Source organism: Oryx dammah, unplaced genomic scaffold (genome assembly GCF_014754425.2).
Source record: "Oryx dammah isolate SB20612 unplaced genomic scaffold, SCBI_Odam_1.1 HiC_scaffold_22, whole genome shotgun sequence".
Classification (NCBI taxonomy): Eukaryota; Metazoa; Chordata; class Mammalia; order Artiodactyla; family Bovidae; genus Oryx; species Oryx dammah.
The window spans coordinates 16127154-16145298 of NW_024070206.1; the positions used below are offsets into that span (position 1 = coordinate 16127154).

The following is an 18145-nucleotide window of genomic DNA, read 5'->3' on the forward strand; positions in this document are numbered from 1 at the left end:
TGCAGCTTAGTGGAGGTGCCGGCGATAAGAACGCGACTTTACTCGGGAGAGTAAGCCGGTCATCCAAGACAATCCCAACGCTGAGGCAAGTGGGGCGGAGCCTGCCCGCGGGTTAGGGGGTGGGGCCTGAATGAAAAGGGGCGTGGCTACAGTCCTCCTGAGAAAAGGCCTCCCGAAGTGGTTTGTCCTAAGTTGCGGCCTGTAGAAGCTCCGAGTTGCCGCCCCTCTCCGGGAGTGGTGGAGATTCGATCATGTGACAGTCGAAGGCCGGAAGTCGGCAGGTTGTGGAACGCGCAGGGTTTTGACAAAAACAAGCGGCGACTGAGCCATTGCAGGGTCTATGGCAGAGGCAGTGAGGCCCCCACGCCGGGCCAAGGCCAAGGGCAGCCGGACTAAAACCAAGGTGAGGGGAACTCGCCCATCCCACTCTGCCCAGCCCCTGGGAGTTGCGTGCTGTTTCCTTTTTCCTTTCTTCGGCCTCTCCAGCCCGCTCTGCCCGTCCCCTGAACCCCTCTCAGCCCCTGCTCCCACCTTCCCATATTTGATCCCTCTGCCCATCGACACCAGACCTGTTCCTCTGTTCCTTCTTCACGTCCTCCTGGCCGACTTTGTCAGGAGCCTGTTTTCTCTTTTTCCTCCTGTGATCGCTCTAGGCGCTTGGTTTTCTGCTGCGTTCTTGACTTCCCGCACCTAGGTCTGGATTTCGGTTGGGAAGCAAATTTTGTCTTCCCAGGCTCAGCTTTGACTGACTTTCACCTTTTTAACTTGTGAACATTTTGAGCCTCTCTCCGCATTAAGGGAAAAGGGACCGCTCTTCCACGAATGTATCCTCCGGTAGATCTTTACGGTGGGAGACAGAAAGTAGACTTCAGTGATGTGGCTTTTCAGTTTAAAAATGCAAGATGACAGTGGCGCTGCTGTTGTTTATTTCGTATTATCCTGGCTGTTTGTGATGGGGCGTAAATGACCAGAAGTGAAATCAGAGAGGGATTCCCACAGCAGGGACGGGTTTGAATTTTCGGGGTTTCCTGGATTATACTAACGGGTGGTATTAATGTGGTTTTAAAGTTGATCTTTCTTGTTTTTAGGTGCAGTCTGGGTTTTCATTTAGTTCCCATATGTTTTCTGAAATGACGTTTGTTTTACAGTGAACAGAATAAATGCTGTGCGAGAATAGCTGGACATAGATAATTTTGGCTTACCTGAAACTGAATTTATATTAAGGAAATAATGAGAATAGTATTAAAACGACAGGATATTGCCTTTTCTACAAGTAGGTGATGTCTACAAGTGCAGGTGTGACTTAAAAATAATACCAAAATAGGAATTTCTTATGAGAACAAGATTGTAACAGGAGACTGGTGTTCGGAGATACCATATTTAATAAGGTATAAATGATTTTATGCACACCAGTGTTCTCAGCTCTGTGAGAAGTTATTCTTTGGGGAGAAAGCCATTTTGCTACCTAATTCCAGAAAAATTTTTAAGAGAAATAATTTTGCATTGTATTGAGCTATCTAAATGGACGAGGAAGTAAAAGGCCATTCGTCAGGCGTTCAGCATAGTCTCTGAACCCAGAATACAGTAAACATCAATCTACAAGGAGCTGAATCTTAATTCTCAATCTATCGTTAGTTTTTTTCAGAATGAATGGTGAAACTAAAGCCTAGATAACTTAAGTGATAAGCCATAAGTCATACAGTTAGTAAGATAACTCAAGTTAAAACCAGAAATCTTAATTCTCAATCCAGGAGCTTAGTAATTGTTCTACATATCTATATGTACCTGTGAAAGTTGCTCAGTTGTGTCTGACTCTTTGTGACCCCATGGACTTGTAGTCTGCCAGGCTCCTCTGTCCATGGATCTCTCCATGGAATTCTCCAGGCAGGATACTGGAGTGGGTAGCCATTCCCTTCTCCTGGGGATCTTCCCAACCCAGGGATCGAACCCAGGTCTCCCACATTGCAGGTGGGTTCTTTACTGTCTGAATCATCAGGGAAGCCCATATGTATCTTTAGATACGATGTTATAAATACTTAAAAAATAATTATTAAGAGAATTCCCTGTCAAGTTCTTTTATTTAGAACAGGGTTTCTAAAATAAAAATTAAAAACCAAACTTTTAAATCCATTATGAAAAGTCGTTTGCTCGTTTTATATTGGCATATTGTGGGCAACTTCCCTATAGAAGTTGGGCTTCCCTTGTGGCTCAGCTGGTAAAGAATCCGCCTGCAATGTGGGAGACCTGGGTTTGATCCCTGGGTTGGGAAGATCCCCTAGGCCACTCACTCCAGTGTCCTGGCCTAGAGGACCCCATGGACCGTATAGTCCATGGGGGTCTCAAAGAGTAGGACCCGACTGAGTGACTTTCATTTTTCCTGCTTTAGGGCCTTTGCTCATACTATTTCCCATGCCCTGATACTTCTTCCAGTCCCTCTTCACCTGCTCATTCATGAGGTCTCTGCTTAAATAGTACTTCCCTCTTTATCCACATAATCCCCCCACCCCAGTAGTGCTTTGCCCCTCTCTTTGTCACTTGTCTCACTTGTAGTTACTTTGTTAACATCTCTCTTCTTCCTTAGATTGTGAACTCAATGAGGGAGGGACCTGTCTTTTCCCCAGTACCTTTCACAGCCCTTGTAGGCATTTGATAATGGTTGTTGAATGAAGGAAAAAATACTAGTATTGAAGAATATTGTTTCCAAGCTTTGTGGCTCGGAAGAGCTTACTCTGGGAAATTTCCTCTAGGTAGTGTGAGAAAACAAATGGGAAAAAGTCCACGATACCAGCAAGGCCCTCATACTTGTCAGTCTAGAGAATGAATTCTTCTTTTAGAGTACACAGATTTATTTCTTAGTGCTGGTTATGGTTTGGCTATGATCCTGAAGCCCAACATTAATGAAGTCCTTTGCCACTGTGGTATACTTTGGTGACTGTTTATGGAACCATATAAAGTAGTTCTAAGAGGGTGGTTCAGGAAGTGAGTAGTGTCATCTGCTTTTGCCTTTAGATAGTTTGAGTGCCTTCTGACCCAGCAGCTGACCTGTATTTTTTAATGTTAATCATCTGGAAGGTGACCTCACTTTGTTTGTTTGCGGTTATCTGGTGCTTGTCACTTGGTACACAAGAGATAGTGCTGACAGGTTTCCCCTCGACTTCATTGATCTTGGTAGGTTGAGAACAGTCGATTTCCTTTATTTATTATTTATGGTTGCACTGGGCCTTTGTTTCTGTGCTCCAGCTTTCTCTAGTTGCAGCAAGCGGGGGCTGTTTGTTGACTGCAGTGACTTCTCTTGTGGAGCATGGGCTCTGGGTACACGGGCTTCAGTAGTGGGGTGCTGAGGCTTAGTTGCTCTGCAGCATGTGGGATCTTCCTGGAGAACCAGGCATCCAGCCCATGTCCCCTGCATTGGCGGGTGGTTTCTTAATCCCTGGACCACCAGGGAAGTCGAGAACAATAGATTTTTAGATTGAACTTCCTCTGCAGAAACTGTATTTTATAGTCATGGAAAGTATTTTTAAAGTTAGTATTAAATTCTGAATGCTAGCGACTCATTAATAGTAACAGCATATTGTAATTGCTAAGGACCGACTGAGATGTGTCCCAGAAAACTGATACTAGAAACAGAGGCCTTTGCAGTTCCCATCCTCACTTACTCCTTGGCCGAGATGATTTCTCCCTCTTAGTCCCTCCTTCCCATGAGTGATTGTAGAAGTGAAATTGGGGGGTGCTCTATATTGTTGAGCTCTTTTTGTGCCTCCTAAGATGCATATTTTGTTTTTGCTGAATAAACTACTTACTGATCACCCACTATGTCCCAGAAATTCTTCTAAGCACTTGGAGTGTAAGTGAAAGTGATAGTCGCTCAGTTGTGTCTGACTCTTGGCGACCCCATGGACTGTAGCCCGCCAGGCTCCTCCTCTTTCCATGGAATTCTCCAGGCAAGAATACTGGAGTGGGTAGCCATTCCCTTCTCAAGGGGATCTGCCTGACTCATGGATTGAACCTGGGGCTCCTGCACTGCAGACAGATTCTTAACCATGTGAGCCAACAGAGAAGCCTGAGATGTAAACGGGGGAGAAAGAAGAACCTGGCCTTAACATAGTTTGTGTTCTAGAAGCAGAAGACAAAACAGAAAACTCTGTAAATAAATAAGTAAATCATATATTAGAAGATAACGAGGGCTACAGAAAAAGATAAATGAACTGGGTAAGGAGTTGAGTACTGATGAGAGATTAGGATGGGTTGTGATTTTTAATAGGCTGTCAAGGTAGTCCTTGTTGAAGATGAAATTTAAGTAAGGACAGGAAAGAGATGAGGAAGTTAGCCATGTGGATCTTGGGAACAGTTGGGGCAAATGCCTTAAGGCAGTGGCATGTCCGTGCTGACTTGGGGACTGCAAGGAGGCAGTTTGGTTAGGGTAAGTGAGAGGCAGAGTGAGTGAGGGGAGAGTAGTTGGGATGAAGTCAGAAAGGTGACACAGAGCTAGGTCAAGTAGGGGCTTGTAGGCCATTGTAAAAATGGCCTACACTTGTATGGCCTTTCACTTGTGCTTTGAGTGAAATATGCAGTCACCCCAGGGATTCAGGGAATGGCAAGCCACTCCAGTGTTCTTGCCTGGAGAATCCCATGGACAGAGAAGCCCGGCGGGCTGCAGTTGGTGGGGTCGCAAAGAGTCAGACACGACTGAGTGACTAATACACCCACACCTGCTCTCCTCCCCCGCCCCCCCCACAGGATTTCAAGCGGAGTGATATAACTGAAGTCATTTTAAAGGGTCACTGTGCTTGCTTCAATGAGAACAGTCTGTAAGGGAGCAAGAGGAGGAGTAGAGAGACCATCTAAGGGATTTTTGGTGTGATCCAGGCAGGAGGTGATGGTCCGGAGTTTTAAAGTGTAAGTGATGAGAAAGGTTTGAAATCTGGGGATTTCTGAATATCTAGCTAAGAAGATTTGTTGGTGGTGTGGATGTGGAATGTGGAAACAGTCAAGGATGACTCTGAAATGGAGGAGGCAGTGAGTAGAACAGCTGTTGGGTGCAGATGAGGAATTCAGTTTTGGACATGCTAATTTTGAAGTAAGTGTCTATTAGACCTCCAGTTGGGTTGGGTATGTGAATCTAGAGTATGGGAGAGCGCTCCAGGCTGGAGCTCTCTTTTACAAGCTATTGAAAACTAGAGTCTGCGTTAAGTTACCTTAGGAGTGAGTGTAGTGTAAAAAGATGACAAGAAGAGATTCAAGGGCACTCCAATTTTAAGAGCTTGGGGAGAGGTGGAGAAACCAACAAAGGAGTGTGATGGGAGGTAGTGTGTGTTCCCAGTGCCCTTAACTGAGTGTGGGATTCTAGGAGCTGAGAGAATCATGTGTATGAGAGGAGGAGGAAGAGATCAAGCATGGAAAGTGCTGTGGATACGTGAAGTAAGATCGTTAAGAGCAACATGAAAGAAACGGCAGCTGAGAGGAGATGTTGTATTCATAGCAAAATGTGTAACCCCCATCTTTCTCCTTTTTATTTGTGAAGCATTCTTGTACATCCCAAGGAGAGCGGGTAAAATTACCCTGAGGGCTCTTGATCTTATAGTTGGACCCTTGTGTCCAAGCCCTTTTATCTCTTTTGTGCCAGGCATTGTGCTAAGTGCTGTGAATATAGACATTCATGATAAACTGTGCCTGCACTTAAAGTGATTCCACAGAAGTTTTCTGTGTAATGTGTAAAATTGAACCTTTATCATTTATGAAGTAGCTCATCAATAGTTTGAAGGATAGAAAGAGGTTTTTTTTTTTTTTTTCCCCTTTTTTTCAACTTAGTACAGTTTAAAGCGGAAGAACTGCAAGAGATGTATGGAAATTTCCCATTTATTTTCCAGAACTTAAAAATCACTTTTTTTCCTGATTACAGAAGTGCTCATTGCTTAAAAAAAAGTATGTATCTGTGAGTGTATACACACACAGAGAGAAATGTACAACACAGAAATGAAATGCCCCAAATTCTGTCTCTTGGAGATAACTGTTTGTAGCAGTTTGTTATGTTCTTTAGGATTTTCCCCCTACACGTATGCCAACACTCCAAGACATATTTACTACAATGTATGGTTAACTATTGGAATAGGAGATGGTACCCCACTCCAGTATTCTTGCCTGGAAAATTCTGTGGACAGAGGAGCCTGGTGGGCTGCAGTCCATGGTATCACAAAGAGTTGGACATAACTATGCATGCACCCATCCACACACATGGTTAAGTATATATATTTTTTCTGTGTTTAGTAACAACTCTTCCATTTCTATATAACTTCTTGATTTCTCCTGTGGAGTTATTTTAAAATTGATTCTCTACCTGTATCTAACTTAGAGATCAAAATAAAGAAATATAGATTCTTTCTAATCTCTAGGCCATTTTCAGTTGTAAGAAACATGTCTTTTGGTTAAAATAAAATTAAGCTAGAATTTTTTACGGATAAGTTGATAACATGTGGAGTTCTGTTTGAATTTTATTTTATGATCTGTATGATTGTTATATATGCAACATGTTCTGGTTAACTCAAGTAGGCAAAGTAATTGTTGGCTTTCTTTTTTATTTTTAGATGAAATGTTGTGTTTTAAGTGTAAGAATATGTTCAGGTTTTGGCATAAAATTTCAGTTTCCTCTGGATTCACTGGCTAATTCCTTTGCTTTCTGAGAGGCATATAAATATAAACTTCTGAATGTGCTAGAGCACATGGTAACTGTAAATATTTGTTGGATAATTTTTTCATTTTAGGAGTCTGGTACTTAGGAGCTCAGCATGCGGTTGGTACTCAATAAATTCTTGTGAATTATGAGTTATCGTTTTTGTTTCAATATATATTGAACAAAGTGTCAAAAATCAGAGGCAGATCAGATCCAAAAAGGTTAAGATATAGTCCCTGCTCTGAAGATACTTGTGGTCTGCTTGGGGTACACACTGTAAAGATAAATAACCATATGTGGTGGCTTGTGACCAGGACTGGATGGTAGGTACCTACTGCAGAGTTCAGAGTAAAACGTGTGGCGGAAGTCTTGATGTGGTCATTGACAGTTTTGTCTTGAGAAAGGATCATCAAAGGCCCTGAGCACCAGAGTTAAGAGGCAGTCTTTAATTAACTGGAGAGCCATGATTGTTTTGTGGTTGGTTGTTTTAAGGTGTTGTTTTTAATCTTATAATGGTGTTTGGGTGAATTGATGGTGGGGCAGTGGCTGAAGGCTTGGGACCTTTCAGGACCTGCTCCCCTGTTCTGTGCTTTGGAGAAGTGAACTGAGCCATCGGGAGCTCACCACTGCTTAGAGGCCCTGGCGTTGGTGATGATCACAGTGTACGCACCCAGAGGTCCGGTCTTATCCAGGGGTCTGTGAGGGGCAGGGGCGGACCTTTTCCACCCTCTCAAACAGTTCTGCCTCTCACAGTTGTTCATCCTTCCCTCCCTCCTGCCTTCTCTGATATGTCCAATTTGATTCTTTGAATCAAATGACCAGCTTTTTCTCTTTCCTTTCCCCTACCTCCTTCCCTGGAGCAACTCCAGGGTAATTCCTTCTTGGACCTAACTTCTGTAAGAACACAGGTGGAGAATTAAACAGAGAAGCACTGAGTTATCCTCCCAAGAGAAATAAAGCCCAAAGGCATGTGTTCCTCCCTGGGAGGGTTCAGAGGTTTAAAAAAAAATTCTTTGAGGATCTAACCACAGTATCTGTTGTACTTCTGGTTTTGATTATTCCTGTGACGGTAGATCTGGTGGAAATGAACTTTCAGGTTTGTTAGTAGCAACTGGAGACTTCATTTTGTTTAGCTGAGGGGAGGAATTTGAAATTGCAAGGGCAGTGGTAGAATAGAAAAAGAGGAAGTGGTTTGGTGGGGTCCGAGGTGGGCAGCAAGGGACAAAGGGAAGTTAAAAACTACCTGAAGGACAGGCTGGAGAGGAAGCCTGAGGTGGCCCGTGGGTTGAGGGAAGTTTGTCTTTGCTGTGCCCCTGACCACATGGCCCATCTGGGCCTACTTCCAGCTTCCTATTCTCTTTCCAGTTAGCATGTAACACCCACAAAGGTCTCTAACAGTTTAAGCAAAGAGAACTAAAATTTTCTCCCTCTATTCCACATTTCAGCCTCGAATTCCTTACTTTTCACTTACTTCTCAATTCTTTTAAGTTTTTAAAATCTTTCTTCTTTTCATCTGGCAGCTTGGTTGAGATATAATTCACACACTGTACTTACTTAAAGTGTATCATTCAATGGTTTGGGGGATAGTCACCATCACCACGGTCAGGAATGCCACTCTCTTTTCTGTAGAGGAAGCATTGTGTTACCATCCTGCCAGCAGTATGTGACGGTACTAATTTTTCTACATCCTTCTCAACATTTATTATTATCTGACTTTAGTCATCTTAGTGGGTGTGATGTATTACCTCATCGTGATTTTGATTGCATGTCTCTAATGATGACTAGTGTTGCGCATGTTTTTATGTGCTATTTGTATTATCTTTGGAGAAATGTCTGTTTAGCTCCTTTGCTTCTTTTTAAATTGGGTTGTTCATCTTTTTATTATTGAGTAACACATGTTTACTTTTCAAAAATTCTGGATATAAGCCCCTGATAAGATAATGGATTTGAAGACATTTTCTTACATTCTGCGGAGTTGTCTTTTCATTGTCTTCATATTTTCAAACTTAAAAAATTTTTCTGAGGTCCAATTTATCTGCTTTTTTCTTTTGTTGTGTGCTTTTGGTGTCGTGTCTAACAAGGCTTTGTATAATCCAGGGTCATTAAGGTTTACTCCTATTTTTTTTTTTTTTTGAAAAGTTGAAAAGTTTTAGCTCTTATATTAGGTCTGTGATCCTTGTTGACAATTTTTGTATATGATATAAAGTAAAGGTCTAATTTTATTCTTTGGATATCTGGTTGTTAGCACCATTTGTTGAAGGCTGTCTTTTCTTGGCATCCTCATTGAAAATCAGTTGACTTTAAATGTATCAATAAGAGTTTATTTCTGGATTTTCAGTTCTAATTCATTGATCTATTTGTCTATCCATGTGTTAGAACCACACTGTCTTTATTACTGTAGATTTTGAAATTGTGAAGTATGAGATTTCCAACTTCATTCTTTTTCAAGATTGTTTTGTCCATTCTGGGTTCTTTGTATTTCCTTAAAAGGTTAAGGATCATCTTGTCATTCTCTGCAAAAATGGCAGCTGGGATTTTGATAGAGGTTGTGTTGAATTTGTATATCAATTTTAGGAGTATTGCCATATTAACAGTATTGTGATCTGATCCATGAATATGGAATGTTTCCCCTTATTAAGTCTTTAATTCCTTTCAAATTTCTGTAATTTTCAGAAGATAAATTTTACACTTCTTTTGTAAACTTACCTCTAAGTATTTTGTTCTTTGTTATAAATTAAATTGTTTTCTTCATTCCATTTCATTATTGTTCAACTCTCTAAAGCATGGCCTCTATCCTGATGAGTACACCAGTACTTCTCTACTGTGGTAACCACTGGCCCCCCTCCTAGTCTTCTCTTTCTGCCTTCTCAATCTGACAGACCTATTTTTTATAGCTAGTGTGCTAAACATCATTGCAGTGTAATTGGATCCACTTTTTCATTTTCTTATAATCACATGATGCTTTCCTGCCATTCATGATTTTAGGCATTTTGACAAAGTGCTTTGATTGCATTGTGTGGCTGTTTTCTGAACCTGATACCTGCGGTTCACAGTGTGGATTAGAGCCACTGTGGAGGGACACGTTGCTTCTTGGATCACCACTATTTGTAAATGTTTAGTAGTTCGTTACCACCGAGCTGAGCTCATATTGCATTTCACAAACACTCGTCTTTTCTTCTTCATATTAGGTGCGTGTGACTGTTTTACTTTTTTGGTTATTGTCAGCTTTTTTTTTTTTTTTTTTTGCTGGACATTTGCAGGATAGCATAATCCATAATCAGTTATTGCTGTGTAAGTATCATTTTGCCTTTCTTAAAATTTCATAGTGAAAGGGAAATATTTGAGTGATTCATTTCTTTTTTAGTTTCTTTGAATGTAACACTTTTATTTAAATAAATAATAAATTTCTCCATATTTCTTCTTTTTTTATCCAGCCTTGTTTCCTATGTATCTAGTTTGTATGTTAATACCAGAGATACTTCAGTTTGAAAAAAACTCATAATTTATTTTATCTTATTTTTTAAATGGTTAAGATTTTTTGATTTGGGTTTTTTTTTTCAAGTTAATTTGGATTTAATGAAAAGTTACAAATATAATACAGAGAGTTCCATACTGAACTTTCATCCAGAATCATCTTTTATCTTATGTAACTGTAAATTCTGTGCTCCAGGACATTTATTGCAGCCAAGAAATTAATGTTGGTACAATGCTGTTAACTAAAATATAGAGCTTTTTTGGATTTCAACAGTTTTCTTGCTAACGTCCTTTTTCTGTTCCAGTATCCAGTCCAGGATCCTCCTTTGCATTCAGTTATTATGTCTCCACAGTTTTCTCCAGTCTTTTGATAGTTCTTTAGTCTTGTCTTGTCTTTGATGATCGTAACACTTAAGTTATTTTGTAGACGTTCCCTTAACTGGGGTTTTTGTCTGACGGTTTTTCATGCTTAGATTGAGGTTATACGTTATTAGAAAGGGTACAGAAGAGGCGATCAGCCTTCTCGGACCATAATACGGGAAGGTATTACTCATTATAATAACCCTGATCACTTGGTTAAAGTGTGGTCTGCCTGGATTCTCCACTGAAACTTACTATTTTTCCCCTTGTAGTGACTAAATATTTAGGGGCTATTTGAGACTGTATTCTGTTTCTGCTTAAATGTTTACTCTCATTCATTAGCAGATCTTGCCTCTTGCCTGTGGGAGTTATTATCATGGTGTTTTAATTGTGATTTTCTGTTTTTCTCATTCTGTCTACATTTATTAATTGGAATTCTTCTGTGAGGAAGAATGCTACCACTTTTCCATTAAGAAAAACATAATATAAGTATGTATAAGCTCATGAATATATATTTTATTCCGAGGGTTATAATCCAGTATTATAGCTATTTATTTCATTGCTCAAGTTGCCCTGACATTTTCTGCCTAAATTTTGAATAAATATGTTTGTTAAGATGACAACCTACTGAAACCTAAGATACTTGGAGACTGTTGTCTTTTATTTAACCACTAGCCGAATGGAGAACAGCCTAATTTCCTCCAATCTTAATTCATAGTTTGTTGCTTATTTCATGTCTTCCTCTGTTGGGATTAGACTAGTGAATCTCCCAAATTTAACATTCTCAAAATTGAATAATACAAAATATGAAGCACATTGCTTAGGAAGTGAGTTTAGATTTTTTAATACAATTAAAAAATTCCTCATGTTGAAAGCATGTTATTGCTGTATTACAAATTATTTCACGTTGTTCATGTTATTTTTAGGAAAAGAAGAAATATGAAACCCTTCAGAGGGAAGAGTCTGATGAAGTCTCCCTTCCACAAACCTCCAGAGAACTGGAAATCCTTACTCCAGCTTGTGAATTCAAAGGAGATACCCTGAAGGAGTTAACTGATTCCCAGCTCCAGAATGAAGCTAGTGGAAAAAATGAGAGTGAAATGTTTGATGTACCACTCACCTCCTTAACTCTAAGCAACGAAGAGTCTCTGACATGTAATACAGAGAGTCTAAAGGAGGGCCAGGAGATCAGAGTCTGTGTTGGGGATGATGCAGTTGAGCTGAAGGTTGGTCCTGAAGGCAGTGTTCGAACCACAGTAGAAACCCCCGAGAACTTTACTGAAATGGAGAAAGATACGTTGGTACAATGTAGAACTTCAGAAAGCATACAGCAATCTAACGTTTCTTATATTCAGCAGGAAGTGGAAAATTTGCAGGTCAGAGAAACTCAGAATAGGAAAGAAGACAAAGAAGCCTTGGGTCTTTCTTCAGAGGTGCTACAGAATGTTGGCTTGCAGAGTTCTTGTGAAGCCAAAGACATTTTTCAGCCACCTAGAGTGAAAAAACTGTATCCCCAGTTGCCAACTGAAATTGCTGGGGATGTACCAGCTTTGGTGGCAGTGAAATCCTTGCTTCGTAATGAGCGACTCTACCCGGAGCTCCCATCTCAACCTGAAGTAGTGCCATTTACTAAAGAACAGCTAAAGATCTTTGAGCCTGGTTCATGGCTGGAAAATGTCGAGTCATATTTAGAAGAATTTGACAGCATGGCTCATCAGGACAGGCATGAATTTTATGAGTTACTTTTGAACTACTCACGCTGTAGGAAACAGCTGCTGCTGGCTGAAGCTGAGCTCCTTGCTCTGACGTCTGATTGCCAAAATGCTAAAAGTCGACTGTGGCACTTCAAGGAGGAGCAGTTGTCTGTCCAGGTGTGTTGACTGGTGTTCTGTAAAGTTGGCAGGAACCCGGGGTATTTGCAGTGGGACTCCTTTTCCTGTGATGTGATCAAGGTCTGGAATCTGCTCCTTTTACTCACACTGACCTTGTACTCACTCTTGACAAATTTGGTGGTGAAGGGAAGCTGGAGGAGATAACAGGGAGAAACGTGCGATTTCCCCCATCCCTAATCTTCATTCCTTAGGGGACCTGTGTATCTCTTTGTAGGTTGGAAGGAGCCCATGGAGAGGAGACTTGAAAATACTGAGAAAGGGGTTTAAAACAAAGAACACAGCTGTAGGGTTAACATTGGAAAGGAGAGAGGTTTCTTTCTTTTGCGCAGAATCACAAAGAATGATGAGGGAACGTTCAGAGATGTTTTGAGGTCTCTTGAAGTTGAGGGGACATCACCTCGACCTCACTGTTTATAAAGTAGAAGGTAAGATTGTCGATTGTGAAGGTCCTAGAGACAAGCCCTTCTCGTTTCTTGCATCTTTCCCCTACCTACTTCATCTTAGCGTTTCTCTTCTCTGAACTTGTGATGCCTTTGTGATTGGTGTCATACTCCTTGCCACCTGGTTATGTATTAGTTTTATAGTTTTCTATGTGGTAGTATTGTTCCCTCACTGTGATTTTTAAGCTCTTTGAAGATGTACTGAAGCCTGTGTATCATATACCGATTGCCTGGTTACATCAAGAAAGAAGGTAACTGGCTTCATATCTTACATCTTACCCTTTTGTCCACTGCTAGGGTATCTGTGCAGATCAAGTGAAAGTTTCAGGCCATCATCGCTACCAGAGAGTGGAGATGAATGAAAATGCACTGGCTGAGCTAAAAAAACTGTTTGATGCCAAATCCGAGCACCTCCACCAGACCCTGGCTCTGCATTCTTACACTTCTGTGCTCTCACGGTTGCAAGTGGAGTCTTACATCTACTCATTGCTCAGTAGTTCGGCTGTTCTGAGATCTTTAGCAATTCATCAGGAAGGCCAAGGTGTGTAAGTAATGAAAGCCTCACTCTTTCTTGTGGTCTAAAATGAAAAAAGAATTGAGGGATACAGTCTGGTCGAATTGAGTGTGTGCTGATTGATGTTTATAAGGGACCACCATTTGTGCTTGTGTCTTACTTGGCGTCTCCCAGCACAAGTTAGGACACCTACCTTAATACCATTTCTTGAAAGCAGTGCCAGGTCTCCCTTCCCTGGGGACTGTCTCTCTCCGCTTCTCTAGGAAGCCATAAGTTTGCTTTTTATCATTAATGTCTCTTACTGTCCTAATGTATGTGCTTGTTACCAATTCAAGTCCAAATACAGTTTCTGATTCTAAAACCTAGAACCCTTTTTCATTCTCTGTCTATTGCACTTTAGTTTTGCTTGTCCATTTTGTTGGATTGTTTAATTTTCATCAGAACGTTTATAATGTTTTGTATTTTTAATCTTATTTTGGATTTTAAGAGATTAGCCTTTACTATGTAATGTGTAAAGTGTTAATTATGCAATTTTTATTTCTTGGAGAGATATTTGACTCATTTAGATAAGAAATCCTTCCCTTTGTGGTTTTCATAACTAATCAAAGAGCTGGGATGGCAGAGATCTGCTGATGTTTAAATAAAAAATAATTTTGATGAAGTTAATTTTTTCTTGCTCTGAACTACTTCACAAAGTTAAATACTTTTTTTTTCTGTTTCTATAGTGGAAATTCATATTTTGATGTAGCTTTCCTCCTTGGATGTTCATGTGAATTAAATATTTTGAATAGTTTATTGTCATTGTTGTTTTTTTTTAAGAAGAGACACTAAAAGTTCTCCCTGATACCATTTATAAGGGACTCATTTAATCCTCTTTTTAACTCACAGCTTCTAAAAAGGTGGAGAGCGTCCCCTCTGACCTGTGTCAGCTGAAGGAGTGCATTAGTGTCTTGTTCACGTTCACCAGGAGAGTTAATGAAGATACTCAGTTCCATGAGGATGTCCTTCTCTGGCTGCAGAAATTGGTGAGGAAATAGGCATGGTAGTCTTTCTATTATTTCCCTGATAATTTAAGAATTATCTCTTATATCCTCAGAGTTTTTTCTTCAACAGCTTATTCAGCTAATTCGTTTAATGTGTTAGTGACATTTTTTTTGCTCGTGACACACAGAAATAAATTATCCTTATCTAGTGCCTTATTAAGTACATAGTGCTTTTCTCTCTGATAAACTTGATGTTCCGTGATCTCTGGTCTTCAGTTTTGGAGAAAATGGAAATGTGGGAAGTATGATAAATTTAAGTGTATTCAGAATATAGGTTTGTTGTTCATATCACTTTTGTTTAATCATATGCTAATGTTATACTTAACTTTTTTTTTTAAGGGAAAAGAATCAGGTTTTGGGAAATTTAGGAAAGATACTAGGTGCCTTATGGGATGAGGAGTTGTTTCTTGATTATGTTTCTCAGTGTGGCTCCCTTGGGTGTTTCTTTTAGGTTCATGTTAGAGTTCTTAGATGTGGACTTAGGTTCTAAGCATACTTGGATTTGAGAAACTTACAGACTGGAACTAGATTAAACTACTTGACTTACATCTATTCATATATGGCCAGGAACATTAGTGTTTTGTAATTTGCTAGATACTAAAAATTAGGTTTGCAGAGAAACTGCTTATGATATTTTTATCATAGTGCTCATAGATTCTTAGTCCTCTGTGTACCTCTGTGTAGAAACTCAACCAGTCAATGGTATATCTTATGTCTGGTTACTCTTTTGAAAGATCACATGTATTTAAATACTAGATAAATGATTGCACTAGGCCCCTAGATATAGTTGTCTTAATAAACAGTAAAACTGTACGTCCTTTGTTGTTTAGGTATCAGTGTTACAAAGAGTGGGCTGTCCTGGAGATCACCTCTTCCTTCTAAACCATATTCTTCGATGCCCAGCTGGTGTTAGTAAATGGGCTGTTCCTTTCATCCAGGTATGATGAATGACTTTCTAATTTTGAGGAGAATGGGGGAGATTTTGTTAAACATTGTTCCTGAGGAAGTTGCTTTCAGAAATCAGCCTACTTAAAATATATTGATATTTAAAATAAAATTATTAGGATATATCCAGCCTGTATAGGAGTTATTATGCTGAGACTTCTTGGGCCACTGAAAATTGATGAAGTTAAGGTAAAGATGGGGAAGTTTAGTTGTAGTGTGGCATGGTAGTTTCAGTAGTGTTTAATCCCGTAAAATTTCTGTGCAGGAAGGCTTACTAGGACTTTTTCCTATAATATTCAACATTGAATATTCAGTAAATTCAATATTCCTAAATTAATCCATCCTACACTATAGTTGGTGCAGATAAAAAGGGAACCATCAGCATCTCAGAGTTCTTTAGTACTAGCGGAGACCTCACGCCTACAGGATCTCTTTAGGCATCGATTGCACGGTTCATGGTTTCTCCTCTCTGCTGCTTGCCTTAGGGTTGTGTTGTTACTCATCGCAGCCCCTTCTGACAGGTGGGTAGGAGCCGAACGTGTGCCAGGTTCCCTCCCCATTTTATCTTTTCTCTAGTATTTCTGGTGGCAAGAAATTTAAATTATTTTAGGTGGAAGGAAGTTTTAAAAATCTCATCTTTGGAGTAAAATAGCAGTATAATTCTCCATCTCATATTATTTCAGGTAATTGATGTAAATGACTGAACTGCCCCTGTTCTCTGAGTGCATAGAGCCTAGTCATTACTGCCAGGTAACCCCTGAGGTGTTCTCATTCTTTGGGATGAAGAGCCAGTTTCACCTCTGTTTTCTTAACAGCTCCCTTGTCAGAATGCTGGTGAATTAAGACTATGGCTACTTGGGTTGTTGGTTTTCTGCAGTATGCCTTTTTGTTTTCTGATTTCAGATCAAAGTGTTGAATAACCCATCAGGAATCTTTCATTTTATGCAGTCCCTTGCCCTGCTGATGTCTCCTGTTAAGTAAGTGTGGAAGAGCTTCATAAAGTAGAAATTAAAATGTTCTGTCAAACAATTGGCTTCCTAAACTGCCCAGATCCATGCAATTGCTAAGGGAAGAGTCAGCATTCCAGAATTTAATAATTCATCTTTTCTTAGGGTTTAATATCCTTCGTCCCAAAGTGACCCTCTTAACTGCTTTTTTTTTTTTTTTAATTGATTAACTGTTTTGGGTGCCTCCTTTTAATGCATCTGCCATTCCGGCCATATATGTCGTTGTGGTGCTGTGGGGAGAAAAAGTTTCTTTCCTTTGAAGGAGAGATTTAGTGGCAGAGGTAAAAAAGCACAGTCAAAGAGATTCAAGTGCCAAATTGTATGGAACTATGATCGATGCTTCCCAGGTGGTGCCAGTGGTAAAGAACTCACCTGCCAGTGCAGGGGATGCAAGAGACACAAGTTTGATCCCTGGCTTGGGAAGATCCCCTGGAGAAGGAGATGGCAACCCACTCTGGTATTCTTGCCTGGAGGATCCTATAGACAGAGGAGCCTGGTGGGCTACAGTCCACGGGGTCACAAAGAGTCGGATGCGACTCAGCTGCACACACACAATTGATGCAGTAGAAATGAGTAAAGAGTAGAGTGGAGTAGTCAGAGGGTTCCAGGTGAATGAGCTGGATTTGAAGACTGGAACTGATTTCAGCGGGAAGAGGAGTAGGGAGGGCACTCACTGTGGGGGGAGAAGGGAGCAGTGGCCCAGCGTGCAGGGAAGTGTAGCTGTGCAGGGGGCACGTCGGAGGCCAGCTGGACTGCAGTGAAGGGGTGTGGGAGATGATAATAAAGATGAACAGCTAGGGGGGAGTTGGATTATAGAAGACCTAGAAATTGAGAGAGTTTTGAGATGGTCTGGCTTTTGTAGCAATTGAGGGTTTTTGAACATGGGTAAAAGTTGTGTTTAGGGAAGATTAGGGTGGACTGGAGGTAGAAGATGCACTTCTGCTTCACTGAGTCATGGTTGCAGAGGTCTGGCGCTCCTGGCTCTGGAGCCCAGTCCAGCATCTAGAGGGCACATCCTTACGTGGGGAGAAGGCAGGCTATGTCCCGGTGACCTGGAACTGTGTTACTCCCACGGGCTCTTGATCCAGGAAAGCCTGTCTTCCCTGAACCTGAATTGAGGTGATAGCAGTGGGAAGGAGAAGGTGGGAAACTGGAAGGTCATCTTCCCAGGAAAGAAATAAGAAGCTGATTAAATAAGGAGAATGTAGGGAAGGGGTGGCTCAGACCTGCCTCTGTAGACTGTGATTCTGACTGACTGAGAGGCTGTTGGCAGCCCTCAGAGACTGAGAAGAAAAGGCGGAGCTGCCAGGGAAGGAGGAAGATCTGAGGTCGTCGGGGTTTACCGGAGGACAAATCTGAGTGACAGGTACCAGTGGATGCGTGGAGCTCTACGGCTGGAGCCCTTCAGGTTGGAAGCTGGAAGTCACGGAGGAGAGCTCCTGGTGGAAGCACAGAATGGGTGAATTTTCAGGATCAGGCCAGAGAGGAGGGAACAAGAGAGCTGAGAACCGCGTGGTGGTTTCAGAGAAGGAACTTGTGTGGTTACACCGACTTGTTAGGTCCAGCCAGCGCCATGTGAAAGCCTGGCCGGCAGGAATTCCCCTAGATGCCTCTCTCTCACCGCCTGGATGCAGGGACTGTTCGTACACGTGTGTTTAGATGTGCTTCCCCCCCAGCCGGCTTCTGCATTACCTGTAGATTATCCTTTGCTCAGTTACGCATGTTTCCTGAACACTTTGTGCCCCAGTTAGAACTCAGGTACCACGCAGTCCTGGTTGTGCAGAGGCCCCACCAGAGGCGGGC

At 41.2% G+C, this 18145-nt stretch overlaps 1 protein-coding gene across 2 annotated transcripts in view; it reads left to right on the forward strand.

Annotated features, from left to right (window-relative positions):
* Window positions 1-239: 239 nt before the first annotated feature.
* The window catches only part of EPG5 (ectopic P-granules autophagy protein 5 homolog), a 129632-nt gene continuing 111726 nt past the window's right edge, over window positions 240-18145 (forward strand). For both annotated transcript variants that reach the window (XM_040264562.1, XM_040264563.1), the window contains exons 1-6: window positions 240-403; window positions 11428-12372; window positions 13131-13374; window positions 14236-14372; window positions 15221-15328; window positions 16239-16312. In XM_040264562.1, coding sequence (XP_040120496.1) covers window positions 341-403; window positions 11428-12372; window positions 13131-13374; window positions 14236-14372; window positions 15221-15328; window positions 16239-16312 — 1571 coding nt within the window. In that variant the 5' untranslated portion in view covers window positions 240-340. The remainder of the gene's footprint in view (window positions 404-11427; window positions 12373-13130; window positions 13375-14235; window positions 14373-15220; window positions 15329-16238; window positions 16313-18145) is intronic.